Source organism: Podarcis bocagei, assembly GCF_964188305.1.
Source record: "Podarcis bocagei genome assembly, chromosome: 3".
Classification (NCBI taxonomy): Eukaryota; Metazoa; Chordata; class Lepidosauria; order Squamata; family Lacertidae; genus Podarcis; species Podarcis bocagei.
The window spans coordinates 53,987,901-54,015,881 of record NC_138127.1 but is presented as its reverse complement, the minus strand read 5'-3'; the positions used below and the strand labels follow the sequence as shown (position 1 = coordinate 54,015,881).

Sequence of the window (27,981 nt, the reverse complement as noted above, 5' to 3'; positions counted from 1 at the left end):
AACTTCTGCAAGAACCAAGTGCGTGCCATGAGCTGTGCAATTTGCTCATGCAGAAACTCCTTTGCTGACCTCCCCTTCATTTAACAGACTCCACTGTGCTAGAAACACAAATATGGCTTCATAATGGGAGAGCCAATAGCAGGAATTAGAGCAACAACATCAACTGTGTTTTGTTTATGCTGGAGGCCATAAGGAGACAATACCGTTTGAAGTCTTTGGCTTTTTGCGATGTAATCCGTCACTAGCATGTATTATGATACTGCAGACCAGACAATACACTTTTATTCTCTCTTCCAGACCATTGACAGGCCCAGTTGTTTTAATATTTAGTATTTCCTTTCAAGGATTGTGTCCCTTGGGGTTGAAAATGCAGTGACAACAGGAGGGCAAGAGATCAAAGTTTGTGTTCAGGCTGCAGCAGTCTTTTTCCAGGGGAAAACATCTGCAGAAACCACCCTGGCACGGAACATCAGAAGACATCAGAAGAGCCGCGCTGTATCAGAACAAAGGTCCACCCACTCAGGCATCTTCTCACAGTGGCCAACCAGATGCCTATGGGAAGCCTGCAAACAGGACCTGAGTACAGCAGTACAAAAGATGGTGGAGGTTGAACATAGAAACATCATGGCTCGTATCCTTCATGGATTTGTCTAATCCTCTTTTAAAGCCTTGTGTGAGTTGGTGGTCATCATCACATTTTAAAGGAGTAAATATGTGGTGCCCCCAACCCCACCTAGAAATATGATCATACTTTCATTCTAGAAAGGTATTCTAGTTGATGGTGCTGAAGGCCACTGAAAGAGCCAGGAAAATTGACACGGTTATGTTCCTGCACCTCCCAGTGTAGGTTGACCAAAGCAGTTTCAGTATTGAAGCCTGCATGAAATGAATCAAGCCAATCCATCTCATCCGGAAGTGCCTGGAGATATTTGCTGACAATGAGAGGCTGGTCAGTGGCCAAATTGATTAGACTGACTATAATGAACAATGACTGTTCATTGTGGCTGCAGATTTTGCAGTCCCAATTTGTGAAATAATTCTTTATTTGAACTCAGTCTGCAGCTTACAGTTTGTAAATCCATTGTTAATTGTTTCAGTAGGGGTTGGCGTGAATTCTCAGCTTCCAGTACCATCTACTAGTAGTCAAATGTGTTTGTGATTGACTAGCTTAAAAATAAAGGATCGTGTACATATTACACACTGCATTTTGTGAAGTTGTGAAAGGCAAAAAGTGAATTATGAATATAAAATATTTGACCATTCCCAAGCGTGTTCAAATTATGCAGCTAATGTGGTGCCAGTCCTTAAGACTTGTTAGTCTGCAGTATGAATGTTTCCCCTTGTAAATTTATGAAATACTGTATACAGTTACTTGCAGTAATGTCCTTTGGCGTCCCCAAAGAATTTTTTTGAAGCTTTATAAGGGTCTTTAACTTCAATTTGAGACTAAGTCAAAGGCTGACTGCATAGGCATTTGCCAATCATGCACATAACAAAAAGCAGGATAGCTTAGAGGTGACAGACATCTCTGTTGTCCCTCTAGCTATTGATGCTATTTCTACTCTGTGTGCATTTGTACCAGGCCAGATAGACAACTATCTGCTATCCAGTGGCATCTGCTACTATTGGCGGCTGTTGGAACTATAGCACACAGTGGTCCTAAACCTGTGACTTAGTTATTACAAGCGGTTGTGATTTATTTAATCACACATTTATTTAATTGTATTTTGATCCAGCTTATCGGGCAGAAAATGTCTCGCAAATCAGTTTGCAGCCAAATTAACACACAATAATTATTAGTGCAGAACATGATCTAATGAGGGTTAAATTCTATTTGCGTCTAATGTCCTTCTAAGCTAATTGAATAGCTAATTGAGTTTGTCTGGTAGAACCTGGCTGCACAAGGCCTGCACAATTCTAGCAGGAACACAAAGTTTCTCTTTTGCAAATGTGGTCTGTCTACTTACTGCTTAGAGGCTTTTGGTGTGGCTGGCAGGGAGGGAAATTTCTAATGAACTGCCAAGGTCCTCCAAAAAGCTTGCCAATCACACAAAAACTAGCCAAGTCATGTCTATTCTTATTCTTATTAATTATTATTATTTTAAAATTTTATACCACACTATACCTGTAGATTTCAGGGCGGTTCACAACATAAAACCACAATATTAAAAACAGAAAATACATAATAGAGGTGTTGCTTATTTTTGCATAGGATTATTACTTATATAAGAATTATTTTATGCAAATCTGCCAGCATGTGTGGCCTCATCTAAATGCCATGTTAACCTTGTAATTGCAAGCTATTAGAACATACAAAAAGGGAGGGGAGAGAGAGAGAGAGAGAGAGAGAGAGAGAGAGAGAGAGAGAGAGAGCAGGGCCATCTTAAGCATATCTGGCGCCCTGGTGCAAAGATCCCTCTAGCAGCCCCCCTCCCCCGTTTCCCAGAGTTGGCAACCTTTATTAGGGAGGACAGCAATGCCGATGATGCGCCCAGCTTTGTGAGGCTGGAGGAGGTGGGCAGCGGCTGGAGGGCAGCTCCTCCAGCGGGGAAGAGGCAGAGGCTGGATGTGGCGGCTCCGGGCTCAGCTGGCTGCTTCATGCTGTGGCGGCCATGGCAGGCGGAGGCTCCGGACGCAGCGCTGCTTCAGTGCGGCATGGCGGAAGCGGGCGAGGGCGGTGAGCTGATGCCAGGAGGCGCCGCGTCCAGCCTCCGCCTCTTCCCTGGCGCCCTCCAGAACATGGCGCCTTGCGCCACTAGCCTCTGAGAAAGAGAAAGAGTTAAATAGTGGTATTCGCCTGAAATATACCTGGTGAGAGAACAGACACAAGAGAAGAATGCAATAGCATAACACAGGCCTAAAATTAAACATCCTTATTTGCTTCCCTGGAAGAATAAGGAAAAAGTACTCAACTCGCCTGAGGTGAGATTTGCACTGATGTTATAGTAGTTACCGGTAGATGTATAATCCTGCAGTGCGGTGTTTCCTAAGATTTTAAAGCTGGAGTATACCACCCTTTCTGGGGAAGGGCCATAGCTCAGCAGTAGAGCACACGATTTGCACGCAAAATATCCCAGGTTAAGATCCTGGTAGGATTGCAAAAAAGCCCTGCATGGAACCGTGGGAAGCTGCTGCCCATCAATGGAGACCAGAGTGGGGAACCTTTCTCAGTCTGAGGGACACATTGCCTCATGCACAACTTTCTGGGAGATGCATGCTAGGAATGGACAGGGCCAGAGGCAAAAAGTTGGTGGAGCAACAGATGTGATTTCAGCTTTGGTAGAGTAGGCAACATTTCAGCTATGCAAAAAATTAGAGGTTTTTACACACACACACCACACACACACAGTCCAGGCAAACAGGAACTCTGGCTGCAGCTCAAGAGCTCAAGGACACATTCCCACCAGGCAAGAACCCTGGAGGAGGGTGTGGGGCAGGCCCAGTGAGTTGTGTGGTTGGGAAGAGTCCCAAGGGACAAATGAAGGTACAGTGGTACCTGGGGTTAAGAACTTAATTCCTTCCGGAGGTCTGTTATTAAACTGAAACTGTTCTTAACCTGAGGTACCACTTTAGCTAATGGGGCCTCACACTGCCGCTGCGCTGCCGGAGCACAATTTCTGTTCTCATCCTGAAGCAAAGTTCTTAACCCAACGTATTATTTCTGTCTGTAACCTGAAGCGTCTGTAACCTGAGGTACCACTGTACTTGGAGGACTGCTTTCATCTCCTGGGCCTAAGGTTCCCTGCCTGTGATGTAGATAATGCAGTTCAATGGACTAATGGTGTGGCTCAGGATAAGGCAGCTACCTGTGTTCCCTTCTACTTTCTTTGAAAGAGTGTAAAAGACTAAGAATTACTCACCCTCAGAAAAAACAACAACTTCTGCCTTCGCATGAGTCACTGCTGTACTGGACATGCTTTCCGAATGGAAGGGGTCAAACTCAAAGCGATGACACAGCCAGACAGAAAAGAATCTCTGAGAACAGATGACTCTGCAACAGGAGTCATTGAATGAACCAATTACACAGAGAATCATAGAATTGTGAAGTTGGAAGGGACCTCAGGGTCGTCTAATCCAGCCTCCTGCAGTGCAGGAATAGCCACTAAAGCATCCGTGACAGGTGGCCATCCAACCTCTGCTTAAAAACTTCCAAGGAAGGAGAGTCCCTGAGGAGTCTGTTGCACTATCAAACTGCTCTTAGCATCAAAAAGTTCTTCCTAGTGTTTAGTCAGAATCTCCTTTCTTGTAACTTGAATCCATTGGTTTGGGTCCTCCCCTCCAGAGCAGGAGAAAACAAACTTGCTCCATCCTCCATGTGACAGCCCTTTAGATATTTGAAAATTGCTGTCATATTTCCTCTGTCAGCTCTTTGCCAAGCAAAACATACTCGGCTAACTTCAACTGTTTCTCATAAGGCTTGATTTCCAGACCGTTGATCATCTTGGTTGCCCTCCTCTGTGCATGTTCCAGCTTGTCAAAATGCTTCTTAAATTGTGGCACCCAGAACTGGACATGGTATTCCAGAATACAGTGGTACTATTACTTCTATTGATTGGCACACTATATACTTCTGTTGACGCAGCCTAGAATAGCATTCGCTTTTTTGCTGCTGCATCACACAGTTGACTTACGTTAGAGCAGAAAATGCAGCGGCAGCTTTGGCCTTCAGTGGGCAGCACAATTGCTAAGGATATTTAATCACTGTTGCTGAACAATCATAGGATGAAATATTGACGCCACCAGCTAGGACTCAGGTGGGGGGTCCCAGAGCAGCAGAAAAAGCACTAGAAGCTGGATGGAGGACGATACTGGGGTATGTTTGTTTAAACACTTCTCTCATGTCTACATTATTTTATTCCCTTTCCAGCTGTGCTTCCTTTACAGAATAAGGCACAATTGGCTGGCTTTGCTATGGTTTGGTATCTTGAGCTCCTCAAAGGAAAGGCAGAAAATAAATGTAATAGCAAATAAATAAACCTTGGTCCCATGCTCAGCTCAGAGGTTTTAATATGGAAACCCAAATTGATTGATTGTAAATTGCTAACAACAGACATATTTTCAGTAGCAGCCTCCAAGTCTATTAATGTAACCATTTGCTTTGCAATTGCTAGCATCCTTTTTTTTTTTTTTTTTTTTTACAAATAATTCAAGCATTTCAAACTGGACGAAAACTTAGGGAGTTACCTAATGCACATCCACAAGTACTGTACCATTTAACTGCCCCTATGATTTGAAGGGGGATGCAGGTGGCGCTGTGGGTAAAACCTCAGCGCCTAGGACTTGCCGATCGCATGGTCGGCGGTTCGAATCCCCGCGGTGGGGTGCGCTCCCGTCGTTCGGTCCCAGCGCCTGCCAACCTAGCAGTTTGAAATCACCTCCGGGTGCAAGTAGATAAATAGGGACCACTTACCAGTGGGAAGGTAAACGGCGTTACCGTGTGCTGCGCTGGCTCGCCAGATGCAGCTTGTCACGCTGGCCATGTGACCCGGAAGTGTCTGAGGACAGCGCTGGCTCTCGGCCTATAGAGTGAGATGAGCGCACAACCCTAGAGTCTGGCAAGACTGGCCCGTACGAGCGGGGGTACCTTTACCTTTTACTATGATTTGAAGACTTTTTTCACCTGTAGCTAACCTAAAGCCCAGTTTGCAACGTACAGCACTGAAGTACTGTACCTACACTTCCTTTTTCAGAAGTGTTTTGTGAATGAGGACAGGAAGACCTTAAGAAACAAATCCCAGAATATTGTAGATCCAAGCTGGAGTGGGAAAATGTTCTGTCATGTTTGCCAACAGCCTGGTCATGTGAGTTTACATGTAGGCAGTAAAATATGTCAACAAGAAGAGAGCCCTGAGGTATTTGAAACTTATGCCAAGTTTTTTGGTTTAAAACTAAAATAAGCAATTGATGGATATGATTTTGTTGAATAAAGCGGGCCATAGAGGATTTTTCACTCATATATCTTACCTGTAAGTACTTTTGCTGGTAAGTCCTTTTAAGAGAAATGTGTCTAACAAATATGTGTTGATATAATCCAAATTGGGGCAGGGGTCTTTAACAGTCTCTGAGGCTAAAGTCCTATTGCACGGGAATAAATCCCTTTGACTCAAGGTGGTGCTTGTTTCTGAGTAAATATACCTAGGGTTGCACTGTACATTTACTTTCAGAAAAGAGACTGAAATAGTGAAACACCAGGAGCTTCTCAAAATTTAAAATGCTACTCAATGCCTCAGAAACAGGTAGAGATGAGACAAATTCCTCTGTATAAAGTACTCCCTAATATTATATATTGGAGGCAGAATGGCTTTGAATACCAGTTGCTGGAAAATGAAGGCAAGGTGAATGTTGTGGACTTCCGATGGGCATGAGGTTGGCCACTGTGAGAACAAGATGCTGGACTAGATGGGCCATTGCCCTGATTCAGCAAGCTCTCTTTACGTTCTTATATAGGTCCTAGGTTATTTAGAGCTTTTAACATTAGAATAATGACATGAACACAGTAAAAAAGGTAAAGGGATCCCTGACCATTAGGTCTAGTCGTGACCGACTCTGAGGTTGCGGCGCTCATCTCGCTTTATTGGCCAAGGGAGCCGGCGTACAGCTTCTGGGTCATGTGGCCAGCATGACTAAGCCGCTTCTGGCGAACCAGAGCAGCACACGGAAACGCTATTTACCTTCCCGCTGGAGTGGTACCTATTTATCTACTTGCACTTTGACGTGCTTTCGAACTGCTAGGTTGGCAGGAGCAGGGACCGAGCAACGGGAGCTCACCTCGTCACAGGGATTCAAACCGCCGACCTTCTGATTGGCAAGTCCTAGGCTCTGTGGTTTAACCCACAGCGCCACCCGTGTCCCAACATGAACACAGTACAGATGCTTCAATAAAGGGCTTGTATGTCTGTCGTAACCTAGTCTTGCCAAGAGATGGGCCACTGAATTCTCTGTAGCACCAGCTTCCACATTTTCTTCAAGGCAGTATCCACTGTAGCTTCCATTCTAGAATTATGTTCTTTTAACCTTATGGAAAGAGATGATCTTGCAAGCTACTCCCATTATGATGCATTTATTAACGCTTCAATACTCTGTATGAAGGGTACTTCACATTGGTTGCTGATTTCCTATGAAGTTTTAAAGTGGTCTTCCCAAATTAGCAAAAGAGAATTTCATTGATTTGAAGAATACTGTATTATTTTTGGGACAAAACACTTGACATTTAAACTTTTGTACTTTTATCTTGTGCACTGCTTTGAAATCTTCAGATTAAGAGTGGTATATAAATTTAATAATAAATTTTTTTGTTATTGTTCAATGATTGCCCCTTCCACAAAATACCCCACCATGCTTGTAGCAATAGACACAGGATGACCTGAGAATTATCCCTTGTTAGCAAAAGTAATTTATGGGAAGTAGGTGGGTAGACACAGCATGCGTGGATCTACACTGAAATAAGTCCCCTGACGCACAAATGGGTGTTGCCGGCAGTTTTATCAAAATTAACATTTCAAACTAGCAAACAGATCAAAGAAAACAGATGTCACAACTTATAAATAGATGATAATGCCATACAAAAACCAGGAAGGTGTGCGGGGGGGGGGGGCAGCCAGGCAAACAAAGTAGCACCTGCCTGAACAAAGAAATTTAATACAATGAAGCATGCTACCTGGTCTCTTGATTACATCAGATCTCGGTGGATGTTATGAACAAAAAGAAATGACCGGAACGTGAATACAGTGGGTGATGTGCGTTATCTCATTGGAATTTGCTGCCCTTAAGAGAACAAGGGAAATTCCCCAGAGAAGACAATAAAATATACAACATAAGTCTCTTATACACAACCTATTAGCCATTGAAATGAAAGAAATATACCAGTTTTATTCAATTGGTGCTCTTGCACAAGGGCTTGAAGAGGCATTCACTTACGGTGGAAGGTGATTTTTTTTTTTAAAAACCCCAATTCCCACTCCTTTCTGCAGCTCCCAACACCCCTAAAAACTGACGGATGCTGCTGCTGCAGGTGGAATCAGCAAATGCCTCTCTTCCTACTAGCAGAACTGATTTGATTCCTCCCTGCATCAGAGGGGATAGCTTGAGGATAACTGATTATGTTCAGAGTATTCCTATTCTTTCACCGGAATGAGAAAACAAAACAAAATAGCTCAACAGGAGATACATTACACGTGTGTGTGTGTGTGTGTGTGTGTGTGTGTGTGTTACAATATATTGATCAACTACTGTACAGTAAATACTTAACTACTGTTATTTAGGCCTAAACAAATGTCTGAATAAAATTTATCTTAAAAGCACGGAAGCAAGGATTAGTAAAAAAAAAATAAATTTTCTGAGGAGAGAACATGTCTCCTGTATTGTATGATGCTGTGAAAATGCTCTTTGGATATGCAAAATTGTCATCCCTAGTTTTTTAAAAAAATATATTTTAAACTTGCTGATAGACCTCGTTAACAGCATTTAATATCTGGGGTTTTTTTCCAAGCTGCTGGAATTGTGCTCCTTGACCAATTATAGGACTTAAACGAAACCAGCTAAAAATGCTTGAAATCAAGCAACTTTGGTACTGATTGCTGCTTTTGGTAACTTTATTTTTTGCTACCTTCTGCAGCTATGTTATCTTGTGGTTTTGCTACTTCTCTCAGTTTAATTTTTGTCTTGGCATTTTGTCTTGGCATCAGATATTTAATTGCCTTAAATTTGTATCTAACATATAAAAGCAATATATAATTTAAAAATAAAACAAAAAGTTATCACAGAGGTAGTACATTTGTGCCTGGGCTGCAGGACTTCAGACTACAGGGAGTTTTGCCCGACTGCATGGTCCTCCATACAATTTCCTGCACAGAAAACTATATGGGCCTGAGGCAGGTTCTAGCATAGCGTTCTTAATATCATGTCACTCTTTTATAGGTAGGCGTGGTGGCACTCCTGATCAGGCCAGTTCCGCCTATAGTTTGACGTGGTACGGCCCACCTTCTCTCCTTCAGTGAGAACTAGGCCTTAGTGTTTTTAAGTCCTAAGCTGTGTTTGCTGACCCCGAAAAGCAAGGTCTGCAAAACAAGTTTCTGCTTCAGGTTCCCATGCCTCTCCCCTCCAACACTGTCTAGCAAGAGACCAATACAGTAATCTTTTCTCCAGTAACAGCCCATTTTAATTGTGGTCTGATCATAATAGCGTGTGCAAAGGGCCGGATTTAGGTTTGACGAGGCCCTAAGCTACTGAAGGTAATGGGCCCTTTATATGTCCAGCTGTCCTTTGTCAACAACAAATTGTCAGTTTTTTGTGTTGAATATGTGCTATACTGTATGGTAATTTATGGACCTAATAGGTCCATATACAACACAACACAGGTGCTGTATGTAGGTTTTATTTTGTTTTTTTATCTTATATTTTGGAAATGTACACCCAGGTTTTTTTCCTTTGAATATTGGGGGCCCCCAAGAGAGTGGGGTCCTAAGCTATAGCTTGTTTAGCTTTATCCGTAAATCTAGCACTGCTGAGTGTGTATGTGTGTGTGTGTGTGAGAGCACGCGCGCCTGAATGGGAGAATGCCTGTTTGACACTATCGATAAACCTTTATTTACAGTGGTACCTCGGGTTAAGTACTTAATTCATTCTGGAAGTCTGTTCTTAATCTGAAACTGTTCTTAACCTGAAGCACCACTTTAGCTAATGGGGCCTCCCGCTGCCAGAGCACGATTTCTGTTCTCATTCTGAAGCAAAGTTCTTAACCCAAGGTACTATTTCTGGGTTAGCGGAGTCTGTAACCTGAAGTGTCTGTAACCTGAAGCGTTTGTAACCCGAGGTACCACTGTATTTTTATTTCTCGGTCATCTATGCCATCCCTCTGTGGGGAAAAACGCCTTTATTATGAGTGGGGAAAGTAGAGGGAGCTTCTCCTCCTGGGGGGTGGGTGGCGACCATCTATCTTGTTATCAGACTCCAACTACCATCAGCCCCAGCCAGCATGATCAGTGGTCAGAGATGCTGGGAGTCGCAGTCCAGCAACATCTGGGGGGCTCCTCCCAGGAGCCCCCACAACCAAAACCTACGTTTCTTCCTTTTGAAGTCGGCAGCTGTGATATGCGCACTTGGCCACTTCTCCCAGCTCTATCGCAAAACAGCCCCGCCTGAGAGCAGCATTAAGCCTGCGTGGGCGAGGGCGACGGGCCGGTCTGGGTTGGGCTGCTTCTTGCTGGAGTTTCGCTCCAGCTCCCACAGGATTGAAAAGAGGGCGGCGGGGCGGGGGAGGGCGAAGAAACAGGGGAGGAGAAAGAAAGGACACCAGCAGCACTTGGAGAACTCAGGCGGAGTTTGCCGCGCGCTTCTCCGTCTCCTGCAGGGGGCACAGCAGCGGCGGCGGCCCAGAAGCGCCTCGCAACCAGCGCGCCAGCCGAGCGCCGCCCGGGCCGCTTCCCCACTTGGGCGCTGCTCCGAGCACGTGGAGGTGGAGCCGGCGTCGCGCGCGAGAGAGAGGCTGGCCCGGGCCAAAGGGGGCGGAGCTGGGGCTGCCTGCTCCCGATGGGAGCCTGGAAAGGGGGAAGCCCGCGCGCTCTGGGGCAGCAGCGAGAGCGGAGCAGGCGGAGCGGCGCTCGCTTTGCCTTGCTGGATTTGGGGATCTCCGGCTGGGTAGGGGGGGAGGGGGCGGAGAGAGAGAGAGAGAAGCCTGGATTCTCCTCGCCAAGGGGGGGTTCAGAGCGCTGCATCGAGGAGGAGGATGGAGCCTGTGACCAAGTGGAGCCCTAAGCAAGTAGTGGAGTGGACGAAGGGTAAGGAACGGGGCTCCGGCTGCTCCTCCAGCCTGGATTTGCGGGAGAGGCACGCTGCTCTCTTTCACCCCCCTGCGCAGTGTTTGCTCTTCTTCGCTTCTCTTCCTCCTCCTCTCAAACTTTTCCTCTTAACTTGGGGGGTCCTCAATCCCTGCCCCCCTTCACCTCGTTCTCCCGCCTTCAAACTCCTCTTCTGCCCCCTTTATTTCAAGCTGCTTCCTCAGGAGGGATCATACCTGCAATTAGCTGCCGCTCTTAATCCGAAAAGTGCTTGGCGGGCTCTAGTTCCCCGGCTGTTAGCAACACACACAAACACACACGGCTTTCAGGAGCCCAACACAGCCACTCGCGTGTCAACAAACGAGCCTCTGCCGCGGCCCTGGGCATGTTTTTGCAGCCTGGGCAGGGAGAGGGCTCCGCATTCGGCGCTCCCCCCCTCCTCCTGCCGGACTTACACGGGGTGTGTTGCGTTCACACAAAGAGCAAGCTTCTTTAAGTATTCCCGGCGAGGCTCCTTGAAGAACCAGGTTACCTCAGGAAAGAGGAACAGTGATAAATTCTGGTCTTTAAAGAGGAAGACGCCCTTGTGACCGATTTGGGAATGTCGTGTGAATCTCTGCTTGAACAGAAGCCGAGTTAAAGACGCCAAGGTCTTCTACGCACAATAATTGATGTAAATAAATCGAGCCTCCAAATGCCCAGCACTCCACAGGTTGCCTTCTGAACAGATGGGCTCGTTAGTGGCTGACTTTATTTATACAAGGCAGTGTATGGATTGCTATCGCTTAATATAGCAAGACTTTCTGCACACACATTTCCTTGGATGTACCGGTGAACAAACACGGATAGGGCTGTGCTACAGCAATCCAGCTCCACTTATTTTCTCGCGAGGGACTAGGAGTGCAACCTAAGAGTCCATTATATAGTTGGCACCCTCTGAATGCCCAGACATTCCTAGCAGACGAAACCTTTTCAGTAATGTGAAGTCTGAGACTGTCTGCTTAGGTTATAGGGTGCTACAAGTTGGCAGGAGGGCTTTTTTAAGGTCTCTCCTGCTTTCATGATAGGCTGCACACTTTACCAGCTTAAAATGCAACTAGGTCATTCTTTTTCTCAATTTGGATCCAAGCTGGCTTGAGGAAAAACTTGTCAAAATGCAGTGTTAGATAAGAAACCATAAGATTGATACAGGATAGATTAGGCTTGTGGCTACTATGTGCACTTTGCTTCCCAAACCAATGGTGGGAATACACTGGATGCACAACAAATGTGCACACAGCAGAAGTTTTTCTCTGCCAGCTTGGCTTCTGGTGTTTTGTTTCAGAGTGCTGAGTTACTTCCTATAAATTAGTTGGTGTGATGGTATGGCACTGGTCATTCAAAGTGGCTTCACCTTCCCTTTTATACCTGCTCTTAAATATACTCGGTGCAAATTAGATTCTCCCAACTCACTGGATTTCCCATTTTGGCAGTTTTAAATGGTGGATTTCCCCCTGTCCCCCACCCCCCTGCCCAATATATATATTTATATGTAATAGGAGGCTGCAGTTATGGGTTCCCAGAATCATCGCTGGCTGATTAATCTGGTCTAGAAGGGTGTGCAGGGTATTATTTGATCAATAAGTTTATTTCACTAGCCACATTCCATGATAATTATTATCAAACTACTCTTAACTTGAAGAAGAGTTGTTAGAATATGAAGACTCGTGTAAGAGGAAATGTAGGGGTGTGTGTGTGTGTGTGTGTGTGTGTGTGAGAATCTGTTTAGAGATCGCTTACTGAGAAGGGGCCATTCTCTGTTATTCTTTCCACTAGTTTCTCATGGTTTTATTTTCCTGTCTTGACTCAAGTGTCTGGATATCAGTGCAGCTAAAGCCTCATTCACAGAAAGATGTTTTTGATCCAGAGACCTTTTTACCTTGTGTGTGAAACTGAACTTTATCCCTTCGTTCTATCCTTTTTGCTTGTATACACGTTTCCTACTTTTGCATCATCTAGTAAAAAAGGATGACTGGGAGCTCCTAATAATCTATTTCAATTTACATTGACTTTCAAGCTATGAATAACAGATTGATTTGGTTTGGTTCTTCTTCCGTGAATGGCTAATTTGCTGCTGAAAACTTTTTTTAAAAAAAGATCTCTTAGCAAATCTTAGAAATATACTCTCTAAGTATGACAGTCGATGAAGATCTGATTACTACAGTCTCGCATTTGAATTGGTATTTTCTCCTTGGCTGAGATAATGCTTTGTTCAGGGAAGCAGCTACCTTTGCATGTTCAGTATCCTGATACTGATTGGATTGTATCCAGCTTGACATTTAAAAGTGGCAGCATTCAGATTAATTTCATGGACCCAATGAAAATGGTGTCCAGGTTGGAAATTATCCATGCAGCTCATTGGGAAGGGGTAACCAATGTGTTGCCCTCCAGATGTTATGGACTACAATTAACACCAGCCCAAGCTAGCATGCCAAGTGGTCAGGCATGATGGGAGTTGTAGTCCAGCCACATCTGGAGGACACCATGTTGGCCACCTCTGTCTTGGAGAGTACTGTTGCTGTGAAGACTGAAACATAGTTGTACATGCTTTCTAAATTTTTGCAAAGTCAGAAGCCATTGTTTTGCAACTCAGAAGGCTGAATATGCAAGTTAACTGTAGGCATGAATTATGCAAATGTTACTGATCCATTAAGATTGTGTGAGCTATTATACAAGAGCTGCTGTGTTTGGTCCTGGCTGAAGTGGTGACTTATTTAAGCAGGGCAGCCCAAACTAGTTAAGAGAGATGCCGTCCTGGAGAGTTCATTAGTAGAAAGGACCCATGGAAGGCTGCCTTTGAGAGCTAGTGTGTTGTGTAGTGCCTGAAAATGGAACCATGACAGTTCCCAGTTCAAATCTCACAAATGTACAAGCCTGTTCTATCAGATTTTGTGCTTCGCCATTTGCTTTAGCTGAGCTTCTCCTAATTAATCAAGGCCTTGCCTTGCCACAGTTAGTGGTTTTAAGTTTCTGTTGGATGTGTGGTGCTTTGAACAGGAGGGATTTGCTTCTTAGAGAATTCATTTTTCCCCTGTGCTCTCAGTGTGAAATTTGACCTCTCAGCTGAACATCAGAAGGTTCCCTAATGCTACCTCCTGCCTGATGAGTTTGTAATAAGGCAGTGGGCTGTAAAGAAGGAAACTCTTCATGGGCACGTGCTAATCTGTTTCATTGCTTTTGGACAGCACAGTTGTCATTTAAAAGCATGTAAGTAGCTCAATAATCACTTTGGTGTTAAGTTTCATTTTTAATCCATAGCCAAGAAAAATTGCCTTTTTTGGCAGTGCTCTACTAGGCTGTTATTTCCAACCAAATTTCTACATTTTAATCATGTTATTTCTGCTCCCCTGGAGAGGGAGGGCAAGGAGCAAGAATACAATTTTTTTTAAAAGAGCTTGACAAAATCTATCATTCTAGGCAAAGAATAACTTGAAATAGTATTTGAGAGCTGAAAAGTCCCTACTTTGGTGGGGGGGATGGGATGATATAACTTCTATTGATCGTTGTGGTATGCTATTCTTTGTATGGTATGCTCTTCTGAAGAAGGTATGCTCTTCTGAAGAAATTCCTGCAGTGAAGCTCAAATAGGAGCTAGTAGTTATCAAATTTATTTATAGTAACACTTCCATTGTTCAGAAGATTGCATCTATGGATAGTGAAAACCCAAGTCAGACATCAGAGGGTGGCATTTCATTGACACATAGAGTTGAAGGCTACCTCAAAGACCATCTAGTCCAGTCTGTTGCCAATGTAGGAGATGCACTCTTACTGCAGAATCCTTGATAAATAGCCAACTAGCCTCAGCTTGGGACGTGGGTGGCGCTGTGGTCTAAACCACTGAGCCTAGGGCTTGCTGATTGGAAGGTCGCGGTTCGAATCCCTGCGAAGGAGTGATCTCCCATTGCTCCGTCCCAGCTCCTGCCCACCTAGCAGTTCGAAAGCACGCCAAAAAAGTGCAAGTAGATAAATAGGTACCGCTCTGGTGGGAAGGTAAATGGCATTTCTGTGCGCTGCTCTGGTTTTGCCAGAAGCGGCTTAGTCATGCTGGCCATATGATCTGGAAAAACTGTCTGTGGATAAACGCCGGCCCCCTTGGCCAGTAAAGTGAGATGAGCGCTGCAATCCCAGAGTCGTTCGCAACTGGACTTAACTGTCAGGGGTCCTTTACCTTTACCTTTAGCCTCTGCTTAAAATGCCTTTGACATCCACCACCTTCTAAGGCAGCCTGTTCCGTTTGGTCTCATTCCAGGTCCTGATGAATGAAAGCAAAAGGAAAACCTTTGAGGCCCACAGCTGTACCCAGGAATCCTAAATGCCTATGATCAGTGGTTCCAAAAGACAATGCAGACACTGTTTAATAAGTTAAGGAGGATCCATATCCACCTATATTGTGCTACTAGTATTGTGCTAAGACAGAGGAGGGTGGGATAAATTGGCATATCCCCCACCCCCCATTAAACCACTTGTACATTTATGCACAATCTGATAGGAATGAGAGCATGACAGGGAGGCATTTTCTGAATGTTCTCAGGCTCATTTCGCACTTTTGAGGATATATTTTTTTTAAAAATTATTTGTGGGGGCGTTTCTAGGTATGCAATGGTATCCACATGCTGTTTAATTAACACTGTATGGCAATCAAAATGTTTTAAGAATGTTGAACTAGGGGAGATGGTAGGGAGTGACTATATTTATCTTACTGTTTTGTGGAAAAACTAAAAGACATATCTTTCCAAAGTTCATCTGCTTCCCCCCTTTTCCCCCAAGATGTGCCAAAATATGCTACCCTTTGAAACATGTTCTTTTAAAAAGTATTCCAACAAACATAGCCTCTAGTTGAATCACGAACATGAAAAAGGCACTGTTTACTTTCTAAACAAGCATACCTCCTCTTGGAAATTAATTTTTGCATTAGTTTATATTGGCTTGTTTTACTGAGGGTCTGCTCCAGAAAAATACCCTATGGGTGATGCTAAAGTTAAGAGTTACTGTGTGCAGACTGCAAGTTGCATTTTTGCATGCTCAGTATCTACTGTCAAGGTGCATGCTGATAATGAGCACTCTGTAATATAATTACTCTGTAATAAGGACCATCCTTTCGTTTTGCATTCACAATTGCTAATCTGGAGCATGTGTTGCTTTGGTGTCCATGTTTTTCAAAAGCTCGCCAAACTTTTCTGTGAACCCAGCTGCCTGATCTGCACCATGTGGGCTTAGCTGTATTTCTGGGTGAAGATGTTAATCTGTGTGCTTTTTTTCACATTTAAAAAGCAAGGCGCAATTAGCTGGCAGTCATCTTAAGACCATGGAAATTAAGGAGATCTTTTTGCTGACTGAAGGAAATTTTGTGCCTGAACTAAATGCACACTTAAGACTGACAACCGCTTGAAAAAATTTTGGTGCAATTATATGGCCTTATCTACTGTACCATAAACCTCCTCCGTCCCCAAATGTTCATTTAAAAAGATGTGTGCATGTTCTTTAAAATCCTTTAGCTGAATACACTGCTTGCATAGCTGAAGCATTTTAAAAGATTATGACTTATATGTGCTAAACAATTGCTGATACAGTCATTATTGCCTTCTTGCTCTGTACGATGTGCCCATCCAGACTGAAATGGTCCCCTGTAGGAGCAAAAAGAAAGGGGCTTCCTTTGGTCTTGAACTCACTGTTTTCTGAAGAGAGGTTGGAATAAGGGGTTAGGGACTGATATGGGTGCAAGGCTTTTCTCTGTGTGGCCTTCAAGCATCCATGAGGTCCAGCTAGCTGTGGCTGTAAGAGAAAGTCCTATCTTGGCTACACAATTTTTATTGGCTTTAGAGCTCCTGTACCAGGGGAGAGTCCATCAACTTTCCAGATGTTGTTGGGCTATGATTTCCATGATCAGCACACAAAGAGAAGGCTGGAGCACAGGTAGATCCACCTGTTATAGCTCTTCCCCATTCTGATGTTGCCCATAATCCTGCTCCCTCCACTTGCTGCTTCTGGTTTGCTTAAGAGGGCAGGTGAGCAGGCAGCAACTGGAAACAAGAATAGAATGAGTAGAGCCAGGTGATTCTGGAGGTCAGCAGTGCTCTGGTGTGGGCACCATGCATTGCAGCGGGTTGGACTAGATGACCCTCGGCCGGGATCCCCTCCAACTCTGCAGTTCCATAATTCTGTGATTCTAAGTCTAGTGTTTTCAGTTGAGTTTTGTCATCTGTCAGTGCACGTAAGGTGGATCTCTGTTTTGTTTCCTGACTTTTTATCATGAGAAAGTATTTTATCATAGAATTGTAGAGTTGTAAAGGACCATGGGAGCCGTCCAGTCCCATCCCCCACCCCCGCAATGTGTGTGATGTGAGAATAGCACTAGTAAAGGCTACAATTTCAGTGAGGTTTACCTTGCAATGCATTTTGAACTGTCAGGGAGGTAACTCAAGACCCATCTTGGATGCAGGGTAATCTGTCATCATCTTTCTTCTCTGTTCTGTTCCTTCATGAACAGTCCTCTCTTTTGCTCTGGACACTATATCTGGACTTTCTCTGCACCCCGCCCCTGGTTCTTTTTTTCCTCACAACAACCCTGTGAAGTAGCTTAGAAGAAGAAAGAATGACTGGTCTAAAGCAGGGCTTGGCAACCCAAGGCCCAAGGGCCGGTAGCAGCCTGCGAGGCTTGTCTAACCGGCCCATGGTGACCCCTGCCGCCGCCCACTATTACTGGCACGGTGCAGCATGGATGTGCACAGGAAATAGCGTGTGCGCACGCGTGCGGGATGGAGAAGTGTGCCCATGCTATTTCTGGCGCACACCCGGGTCGGAGGAGTGCCGGAAATAGCGTGTGCGCACAGGTGCTCCTCCGACCCTGACTGATGGAGCATGGACCGGCCCATCGAACAGTAAGCTTGCCAACCCCTGGTCTAAAGTGATCCAGTGCATCTCAGGGTTGAGTGGGGGATTTAAAGCTGGAGTCTGCCCAGTTCTTGTCTGACGCTTAAACCACTGCAGCCTGCTGGCTCTGTAAAGGGCCCTGGTTGGCTGGATTATGGAGATCTAGTTCTGCACTTGTTGGCAGCTGCACATTTGGAGGTGGCACGACATGGGCAATTGCCAGAAGGCTGTGCATTCTGGAAGGCTGGTTAACGCGGATTTGGCAGGTGGCTCTGTCTGGTTCAGAGGGCGAGGGGTCCAAGGGAAAGAAGATTAATTTTTAGAGACTCGGTCCTTCCCCTTCTGTGAACATAAATGGGTGAGCAGGCGAGTTTCAGCCACCCGATTCTCAAATGTCATTTTGGAGGGATGCTTTGAATGACCTGGAGGGAGGGACGCTGGATTTCAGTTCAGTAGTGTTTGTCATTGACAATGCAAACCATTCCACTTACACAGAAGTTTACTGTTATAGTGTTGAAAATTTACTTAAAAAACAAACAAAAACAAACCTTGTTTCCTTTTAAAAATATGCTGTTTTTTTAATTAAATGTTTTCCTAACTCTGAAAGGCCTGTCATGTGGCGCATATGGCTAATTGGTATTAATTCCCTCCCGTCCAATAATTGCGCTGTGGCTGTTTGCTTTGTCAAACTGCAAAACATATATGGGTCACAGAAAGAGAACTAAGTGCCACATGAGGCACGAGACTTGTTGTTGTTGTTGTTTTGTTAAAGCTTCTGCTCTTCTTAATGCTTACTTTAAGAGTACTTAAGTAGTGTTGCTAGGTACTAAACAATGCAAGTCCAATTGTGTGGGTGCCTTTACATTCCTACTTCCCCAGTGCTTTGTTTCCCTTCTTTAATACTGAAAGTGAGGCCTGTTTAATTCTGCTGCAGAAGAATTTCCTTTGTTTTGTGGAGGTTAAAAATATATTGAAAGGGCTTTGCATAATAGGCCAGGAAATGCTTTTGAAGGGACTCTCTTTCAAGCTATCCATTGCAGTTCCCAATAGAGGCAGCCACCCATGTTGTCAGATTTAATATTTTTAAATAATTGAAATAGAACAGCATTGAACTGAAGTCGCACCTCCCAGTTTTTTTTAGCTTCATTTTATATAGATGCTTCCCCACTATTAGGATGAAGTAGATGAATTCTTTTCAGTTGCAGAAGAGGAAGAGCTGTTGGTATTTTAGTGTTAGTTCGGATTTTGCTTTTCACATCGCTGTGCTGAGATGCGCAAGCATTCTTATTTAATCCCCGCAACATTCCAATGTGGAAATGTACATAGCCTGTTCTGCTTGGTGGTGATTCCTTTTTCACCTTGAGTTTTAGTTCAATCCAAATGAGCTAAATTGCATGAGCAAGAGAGAGCAAGAGACGTGAGGGCGGGAGTGAAATGGTTCAATAATACAAATGAACGCAAATAAGCAGAGTGGTTTTTGCATAATTCCTTAGGGTGGTCTGTTCTGAGAGAGCACACACCCATGTGAAACTGTGAATATTTTAGTATTTGAGAACAAAGGACCCCCCCCCCCACTTGAAATAAACAGAACAAGCTGGATGGTCGCCTCCTAGGGGCTCCCTAGGTTGCTTCCACCTTAATAATGGTTCTATGAAATACCCAAGAGAGACTGAGGGATTAATTCTGAAAATTGCAAGGTTTGCATTGACAAAATTTGATGGGGTATCCTGGCATACAGATCTTTCCCAGCATTCAGAATTTAGCATGACTTGGTGGTACCCCAGTTCCACTACACCACAAGGTACAACAGGGTTAGAGGAATTTAGAAATTGGGATAGAAACACTGGAATTATAACCAGGAAAACAAAAGTAATTAAGGCCACATCTGAATGCAGTGCTATCTTTCCCATCACAGTTGTCCTCCTCCCAGCCTGCCAAAAAGGTGTGTGTATAACATATAACATGTACAGTGGATGCTCGGGTTGCGAACATGATCCGTGTGGGAGGCACGTTTGCAACCCGCAGCATTCGCAACGCGCGGGTCGTGATTCAGCATTTCTGCGCATGCACAGCCCTGTATAGCTGCACCAGTAGACTTCAGATCGTTCTCTTCACTCTCCTCCATCTGAGGACTGGAACCTTCTGGTGACTTCTGGAGCTCATGGATCTTGCTGTGGGTTTGATCTGCAAGCCCCAGTTTCCGCAGGATAGTTGGATATGTGAGAGAGAAGGCCATAGCCACTCAGTCAACTTTTTAAAAAATCAGCTTCTAGGAAGCTAATGGATTGGCTTTAGGTACTAATGCTGTTGAGACACTTCTCAGGATAGATCATTTACATGTAAAAGGACCATATATATGTAGTGTGCAGACAGCTCAGCTCCATATGTAATTACTGCTTTTGCAGCTGCCGCCAAATAAATGTCACTGTGTCAGAGCCTTGCTATAGTTGGGAGTAGTTATTCTCTTCCCAGTTCTTCTGGGCTCTTTTTCTTTTGCTAGATTTGCTGCTGACTGCTTTTGTTTTCTACTGGTGTTCCTGCCTTTGAACTATTGAACAGTCAACCTTTCTCTTTGAACTGCTGAAGTTAAGCAACGCTTACTGGCTGCAGTCCACAAAACAGTTTATTCCAGAATAAACTCACTTGATCCTCAAAAACAGAAGGGCACTTTATAGATTCATAAGCACTGGGTCAGCTGTGCAAAGGACCCAGGTTTTCTCTTGAAACCTATTCTGTAGTATACAGTGGTACCTTGGGTCACAAACACCTCGGGTTACAAACACTTCGGGTTACAGGCACCACTAACCCAGAAGTAGTACCTCGGGTTAAGAACTTTACCTCAGGATGAGAACAGAAATCGCGCGGTGGTGTCAGCGAGAGGCCCCATTAGCTAAAGTGGTACCTCAGGTTAATAACGTTTGCAGGTTAAGAACGGACCTCCGGAACGAATTAAGTTTGTAACCTGAGGTACCACTGTATTCCTTATAGCTGAAGTGGCTATCCTAGATTGCACATGTTGCTGGACTACAGCTCCCATCATCCCTGCCCTTTGGCCATGCTGGCTGGGGCCTATGGGAATTGTGGACCACCAGTATCCATAGGTCCATATTGGCCACCCCCTATGGTACTCAGTTTCTACCCCCTTTATCCTCTCATAGGGTATTTTAGTTGAGTAACCTACAGCGTGGTTAAGTAATTATAGACTGTAACTTTTATGTCATAACTTCGTGCACTGCTGTGTAGGCAGGTAATTTTTCTTTCAGGCAAAAGTCTTTTTAACTGTAGCGTATGATCAGAAGTTGATGTAGGTTGGGTACTGGTGTATGGCCAGCCTGTTGTTCAGGTACTGCAGTGTGGATCAACTTATCTGTCATGGAGAACAGCCACCTTTCGTGGAGAACCGATGTGGTCTTGGCGCAGAGCAATTTGAGCTTCTTAGCTACAGGAGAACCACTCCTTACGTGGCTGAGAGAGAATGCTAAGCAGTGGCAGCAATCACCACTCTGTGGCGTGGACGTGGCTTGGGATGTCTCTGTCTTTGTGCCAGCACACACCACTTTCCTGTGTCTCGTATCCATAGGATCAAAGTGCCCACTGTTAATATGGTGTGTTTTGAAGCTGTGGCGTTGGAAGATTAAGGACAGATAAAAGGAAAAGCAGTTCTTCATGGAGTGCATGGTTCAGCTATGGAGCTTGCTCCTGCAAAATGCGGTGATGGTCACCAACTTGGATGGCTTCGAAAGACAAATTCATGGAGGACAAGGCTATCGGTGGCTATGCTGTGCCTCCATGGTCAGAGGCAGTGACGCTTCTGAAATGCCTGCTGCTAGAAACCACAGAAGGGGAGAGGGCTCTGGTTCTTGGGTCCTGCTTGCGTATTTCCCACAAGCATCTGGTTGGTCACTGTGAGAACAGGCCACTGGCCTGATCCGGCAGGCTCTGCTTGTGGTTGTTTTAATGCTAGTTCTGACAAAGCCTTTATCTGTACAGTATTTGCACTGGATTTCTATTGATATATATTCAAAGTAGTAGTAATAATAAAAATAATAATAATAAATTGCTACTAAGCAAGATGCACAAAGGGGGATCATTTGCAGCCATCAGCACAGACTGGAAATAGATGGCAGGTGACTGTTGTTGCACTGTGCTTCTTTCCTGAGTAGGGTTGTTCCTGTGAAGTTTGCAAGCATCTGATCCTAGTGGCAGCACAGTAGGACAGATACGGACAACTGAATCTCATTGGCGTAGGTACACTTTTAAGGGTCATCTGTGTCAGAGGCAGCCTGCCAAATATTGTCCTGTTGCTAGTGATGGCTAGATGGGTTTGTGCTTACCGTATTTTTCGCCCTATAGGACGCACCGTCCCATAAGGTGCACCTAGTTTTTTGGGGGGGACCCCAGCCCCCAGAACAGGCAACTCTCCGAAAGCCGCGGGAGCCCGGCGCTGGGCTCCCACGCCTTGCGGAGAGCTGCGCGAAGCCTGGAGAGCGAGAGGGGTTGGTGTGCACCGACCCCTCTCGCTCTCCAGGCTTCAGCGAAAGCCTGCATTCACCCCAAAGGACCCACACACATTTCCCCTTCATTTCTGTAGGGGAAAAAGTGTGTCCTATGGGGTGAAAAATACGGTAATTGGAATCTCCCCTCTTCACACTTACACTGCCCAAGGAGAACTTCTGATTAAACATGGAAACAGTCAACCCTGGCTGTCAGTGCATTGATCACGGGAAAACCAGATTATTATTTTTTGCCACTGAAACCAACCTTGAAACTTTATGTATTCTGTGTAAAACAAGTAGGCGGACTCTGATGCCGTAATTCTAGTATAACTCAAACTATTAGCCACCTCCGCCGGACTCAGTAACACTAACAGTTTAATAGATCTTAATAAACATTTAAATCAGTTGGCTGTGAATATTTGAAAGGGCATGGAATCCATTGGTATTTCAACACAATGCCCTTGTTTAAAGTCAGCTGCCATGTATTTGTGTGTATTTTATCTGCAAATGGAAAGCCATTGAAATCCTGTGTTAAGGTCTTTGCCAGAAAAGGAGAGTTCAGAGGAACTAGTTGAGACATGCCTGAGGAATGTGGAATGGAATCAAAACGTTTGTCACACAGTGGCAGTCAACTGGCAAGAGCCAGCAACGGTCTTAGGGAAAAGCCCGATTTTTGATATTAGGTTATCCTTATCAGAGATATTTAAAATGAAACGTGTGAAATGCTTCCTTCAAATCACACGGCTAGACGTTCTAAGCCTGCTGCATAACGTGTGACCTGCATTAGCTCATAAACCTAAAGTTCACTTTTCCTTTACTCCACAAGGAAGAAAAATATTAGAATTTTAGGAAAGCTGTCAGTAACAGCCTGTTGATCACTGTGCAATCCTTGTGAGAAATTACATTTTGTATTTTTACATCCCATCTGGAGCCATCAACTCTTTTTGCTGACACGCTCAAGGACCCCATCACAACAACGAATGGTAGTAGCTTTTTGAACAGCAAAAGGAAGCTGAAATGCTATGAAGTGTGAAACTTGACAGGTGTACATCTGAAGACATGCTGTTTAGCACATAGTTGCGTACTGCTGTTACTGAGCATGAGGTCACATCAGTGTTGTACGATGAAAGCACCCTTGTTCCACTTTAACAGGCATGGCTCCCTGCCCCACAGACTCCTGGGAACTGTAGCTTGATAAGGCTGCCAACCTCACAGCGCAAAAATTCTCCATACAAACACCCTTCACAGCTCCCAGAATTATCTTTGATGGTTAAAATGGCATGATAATGATTTAAGCATATGGTGTTGGGTGACCTGGGTGCCTGCAGTGTGCTAGGTTCCATGCAGAACACAGCAGTGATGCAAATTTTTCCTTGGGGACTAACAGCCTGCCTTAGATCAGCCAGGGAGTTGGCTTGGGGAGAGTTGGATCTTAGTAGAGGCCACGTAGGGCTGGACTGGGACTGTTCATCAAAGGCATCACTGCAAAAGTAGGATTGGAGGAATTGAGGGAGCATGTTGACAAATAAAGGTCTTTCCATATATCCTCCACCCCCGTGAATACCTCTTGAGTTAACTGCAGATTACAGAGCCATATCACTTCTCCAGGCCCTGCATCCATGGATTTCTGCTGTACCATACGGAACGAAGGAGTAGCTGGAGGGCGGGAGGCTTAGGATAATAAGACAGATGCTCTATCTCCTGTGGGTCAGTGGGGAGGTGCTGTATTTCTGTGGGCTTAATCAAAACCAGCAAAAAAGGTGGGAGGGATGGGTTGGGGACTCCTGCTAGCACAAATTTGTTTAGTTCATTCTATTTTATATATGCTAGTCACTCTCTCGGCTTCTTTTTCTAGAGAAGCTGGCCATCTAGATTCTCAGGCTTGGCTGTTTGGAAACCGAATTCAGATCTCTGAATGGAAAGAGCTGTTAAATAGGCCTTAGGGAGCACTTGACAAATTTTGAAGCATCTTAAAATTTAAAAAAAAAGCTTTGTAGGAGAAGTCGAAGAATGATTGACTTTCCTGGAAGACAGGCTCTGCACAATCCTTTGCGAAGGAGAGCAAGCAGGTTAACCACCTTGACTTTTCTGAGATCAGCAGCCTATGTTTTAAATAATAAAAATCAGAGTAGAAAGAGATGCTCCCTTAACCTCAGCACAGCTAATGACTTAAATAAAAAAGGATTGCCTTTGTGCAGCTGGAGTGATAAGCGTTGGGGTGGGGGTCGGGGAAACAGCAGCTGGAAGTATTCAAGGATGATGTATCACACAGAAATGTGATGGGAAGTCAGCCCTGCTTCAGTTCTTCAGCATGCTGTATTGCTTTTACTTTCTGACTGTTTGCTTTGTAAATTTACTAATCTGCCAGCTATACCTGTGGCAGGATAAGTGCGAAGACTGCAACATGACAGCCCAGTTCCTCCCCACCTCTTGCTATGTAAAGCTGAAATGCATGATGGGTATAGCGTCTTGTCTCTCTTCCCCCTCCCAAGTTTGCAGAAGATCCTTATACAGTAGTGCTCTTCCCCCCCCTCTTTCCCATTTTTTCTTTTTTAAATCAGTTGTTTCCAAAGTGATGCAAATCTTGTATTGCTAAGCTGCTTATCAACTTGGCATCTAAGCAGCCACAGTGGGAGCATTGTAGTGGGCTGGCTTTATTTCTCTGAAGGTTTTAGCCAGTTAGGAATTGTATTTGCACAAATCCTCAGTATAATTGGAGAAGAATTTTAACTCCCCGTAGACAAGTCACATGCCTAACATGCCAGGGCCTTTTATCCTGCGCTCATTCACAGAAGTATTCACTTCCCAGGTCCTGAACTTTCCTGAGAACCTCATGATTTATTGATAATTGAGCACGATAATTGAGCTTGTGCCACTGCAGTAAAGCTACAGTGAGAAACTAAGAGGGGATATTCTCAAATGCAAGAGCAAACCGGCAGGCTGGCTGGTTGTAAGGAATGAAAGTGCAGTTTAAGCAGGGCTACATGTTTATGGTAGGTTGGGCGGATTAGATGGTGTTTTGGCTCCTTTTTTAGAAGCCAGATGTCTGTTTAAGTAATGTCTAGATCAGTGGTTCCCAAAGTGGGTGGTATTGCCCCCTGGGGAGCAGTAGAATTACCTGCGGGGGGGGGGGTGCTAAGAGGTAAGCGGGCAGCACAGGGGCGCTGAGGGTGCCAGTGACTATTAGGCTTCAAAATGCTGGTGTCACTGAATCAAGTTCATCAGTTTTGTTGAGTTAATTAAATGAAATAATTTCTATTGGATTTTCAATAAATGAATTGCGTTGGGGATGAGTTTATGGAACCAAGGGGGAAGTAGTCTAAGAAAGTTTGGGAACCCCTTGTCTGGATCAGTCTTCCTCAATCCGGTATCCTTCAGCACACCCATCAAGCCCTCTCAGCATGGCTAATGGTCAGGGCTGATGAGAGTTGTAGTCTAAACATTCATTGGGCACCAGGTTGGGGGAAGTTGGTCTGGATTGTTGGGCTCTTCCGTGTGTCTCAGTGAAGCCTGACCTGGATCCAAACCCTCTCTCCTAGGCAAGAAATGATGGGTGGAAAAGGAAGAAACGTCCCCCAGCCATGAAATAGACCTGAGTTTAGGGTGTTTGGTCGTGGTTATGCTTTTGGTGGGTGGAGTCTTTGTCTTCTGCCATTTTGGAGAAGTGCGGTGTTCACTCTTTGGGGGGATTTATCTCTTATTCTTTACTGTAAAACAGCTAGAAAGGCAGGTCACAGACAACAGAGTACAAAAAAATCAATCCAACTCATCTAGGTACATCAGAATTGAATTAACAATCAGTCTACATATGGTATTCCTCCATCTGATGCAACAACTTACCTTAAAAGTAACTGAACTTCAGAATGCCTGGTGCTGAAAGCTTGATGGCGCTGGCAGCAGACATCCGAGATGGTTTTAGTAGCCACCCTATTCTTCTGATTATTTAATAATAATAATAATAATAATTTATTTATACCCCACCCATCTGGCTGGGTTTCCCCAGCCACTCTGGGCGGCTTCCAACAGAATATTAAAATACAATAGTCTATTAATAATATCATGTCTTCTCCTGAGCTTTTAATTTAAACACAGGAAACTGTGGAGGTCCTTCCTTTAACCTTTTTAAAAAACTTCGAAAGAATCTTCCCACCCTGGTTTCCTTAAAAGTAAAAAGACAACACTTTTGAAACAACATTAGCAAACAGTTACCTGGAGCGCATTAAGCAGCCTCTCCACCTTCCTGTCCTTACTGGAAAGGCTAGCTAAGGACATCAAAGATATTTCAGAAGTGCAGAGGAGGCAACCCGCTGGAAAGATGGTTTGTGAACTAGAAGAAGGGAACCCTTTGCAAGTGCAACCAAAATCCTGCCCACACTAGAATTTATCCTGTTTTCTTTCCCATTCACTATTTTTCTGAGCTAATTGATGGAAAGTGATTGGGAAGGGTGGTTGTGGAATGGAGGAGAGCGCAGCACTAGGCTTTCTGTTTGTTTGTTTTTTAAATTATTTTTATTGGTTTTACATATAATCACATTACATAACGTAATATTCTCTTATTTTATCTCTCTGGCTCAACTGAGCCTAACGGCTTCCCTCCCTCCCGTCTGATGGTTTACAAAGTTAGACTTTGCATCTTTACATTTCGCTTCGCTTCCTATCCTTGTTATATCATTACCTAAAATATTGAGTATTACTCAACCTGGGTAGGTAGCAATTTCATCTTACAAAACTTCAGATAACCCTGCTAATGAAGTTAATTGCTTGCAGAGCAATAGGCTTTCTGGACAGCTTTGGGCTCGGCAGTGAACAGGTAGCCAGTGCTGACCTTTCCTCCAAGCACACCTTGGAACTGTGCCCCAAAAGGAGACCTTCTTAAGCACCATGGGCGTGCTATCACCTCCCTCGACAATGCATTCACCCCTGGACTCACCCTGTCCGTTTCCTCTGGTTAGCTTTTACAAGCCAGGATGGGCAGGGGTTTGGGTTGTAGGTGGAAGGCTGGACCCGTGCAAGCATTTTGTCCACATCATCAGACAACTGACCCTAAATAGCCAGACATGAAAGTGCCTAAGTTATCGCCATCTGCCCAGCATCAGAGTCCCGGTTGCCCTCGAAGTGCCTTGCAAGTTTGTCACAGCAGGCTTCCAAGTACTCAAGACTCCCTCCCTTGTCGGAGGATGATCATACCAAACCATTCACTATCTGGAAAAGCTCTCCAGAATGGCTACTTGAGGATGCAGCGGGTGGCAGCGAAGTAGCCTTTCTTCACCAGTGTATTGTGGGTTTTGTCTTGGGATGTATCCCTAATTAGGGTTTAAGTTGGCTTTGTTTAGTTGTAATTTTCTCACCAAAAAGCTAAGCTGTTCTGTGTAATTACACGTGATAATATCTTTTTTCCCAGGCAGGATGTTCGCAGACTAGTTGATGGCAGCTCGATTGCATGCCAGGTTGCACCTCTTCCATGACTGTGGCTGGCTATCTCAAAGCTTGTCGGCAGCATGCAAATGTGCTCTTGCTACACACTGTGCTCCGACATGCTTATGGGTGGCTTAACAGTCACCATGGGGCTATGCATATGTGTGCATTTCTAATCTGGGAGCGCATAAAAATAGGGAAGGACAAAATGATGCTGATGTGAGCAATGTTCCTTGTTGCAATCCTCCAAACAATGCCGCATGGCAGTAGGAGGTATCCCTGCCCATCCTTGGTGTTGCCTCATATTTTCCAAAAGCCACCATTGCAACATGGCTTCCTGTTTTCACTGTGGGAATAAACCTCAAAAGTCTTAATTATTAGAGAGT

General features: G+C 44.6%; 1 protein-coding gene and 1 long non-coding RNA gene across 2 annotated transcripts in view; one reads left to right on the top strand and one right to left on the bottom strand.

Moving 5' to 3' along the window:
- Window positions 1-198: 198 nt before the first annotated feature.
- On the bottom strand, window positions 199-11,083 carry LOC308583477. Its single transcript, XR_014006244.1, has 3 exons — window positions 11,012-11,083; window positions 3,861-3,991; window positions 199-576 (listed from the first exon to the last, which is right to left on the bottom strand). It is a non-coding gene; the product is annotated as an uncharacterized lncRNA (long non-coding RNA).
- The window catches only part of CNKSR3 (CNKSR family member 3), a 59,517-nt gene continuing 42,098 nt past the window's right edge, over window positions 10,563-27,981 (top strand). The window contains exon 1 of the mRNA XM_081187442.1: window positions 10,563-10,775. Within this exon, the coding sequence (XP_081043568.1) occupies window positions 10,724-10,775 (52 nt within the window). The 5' untranslated portion in view covers window positions 10,563-10,723. The remainder of the gene's footprint in view (window positions 10,776-27,981) is intronic.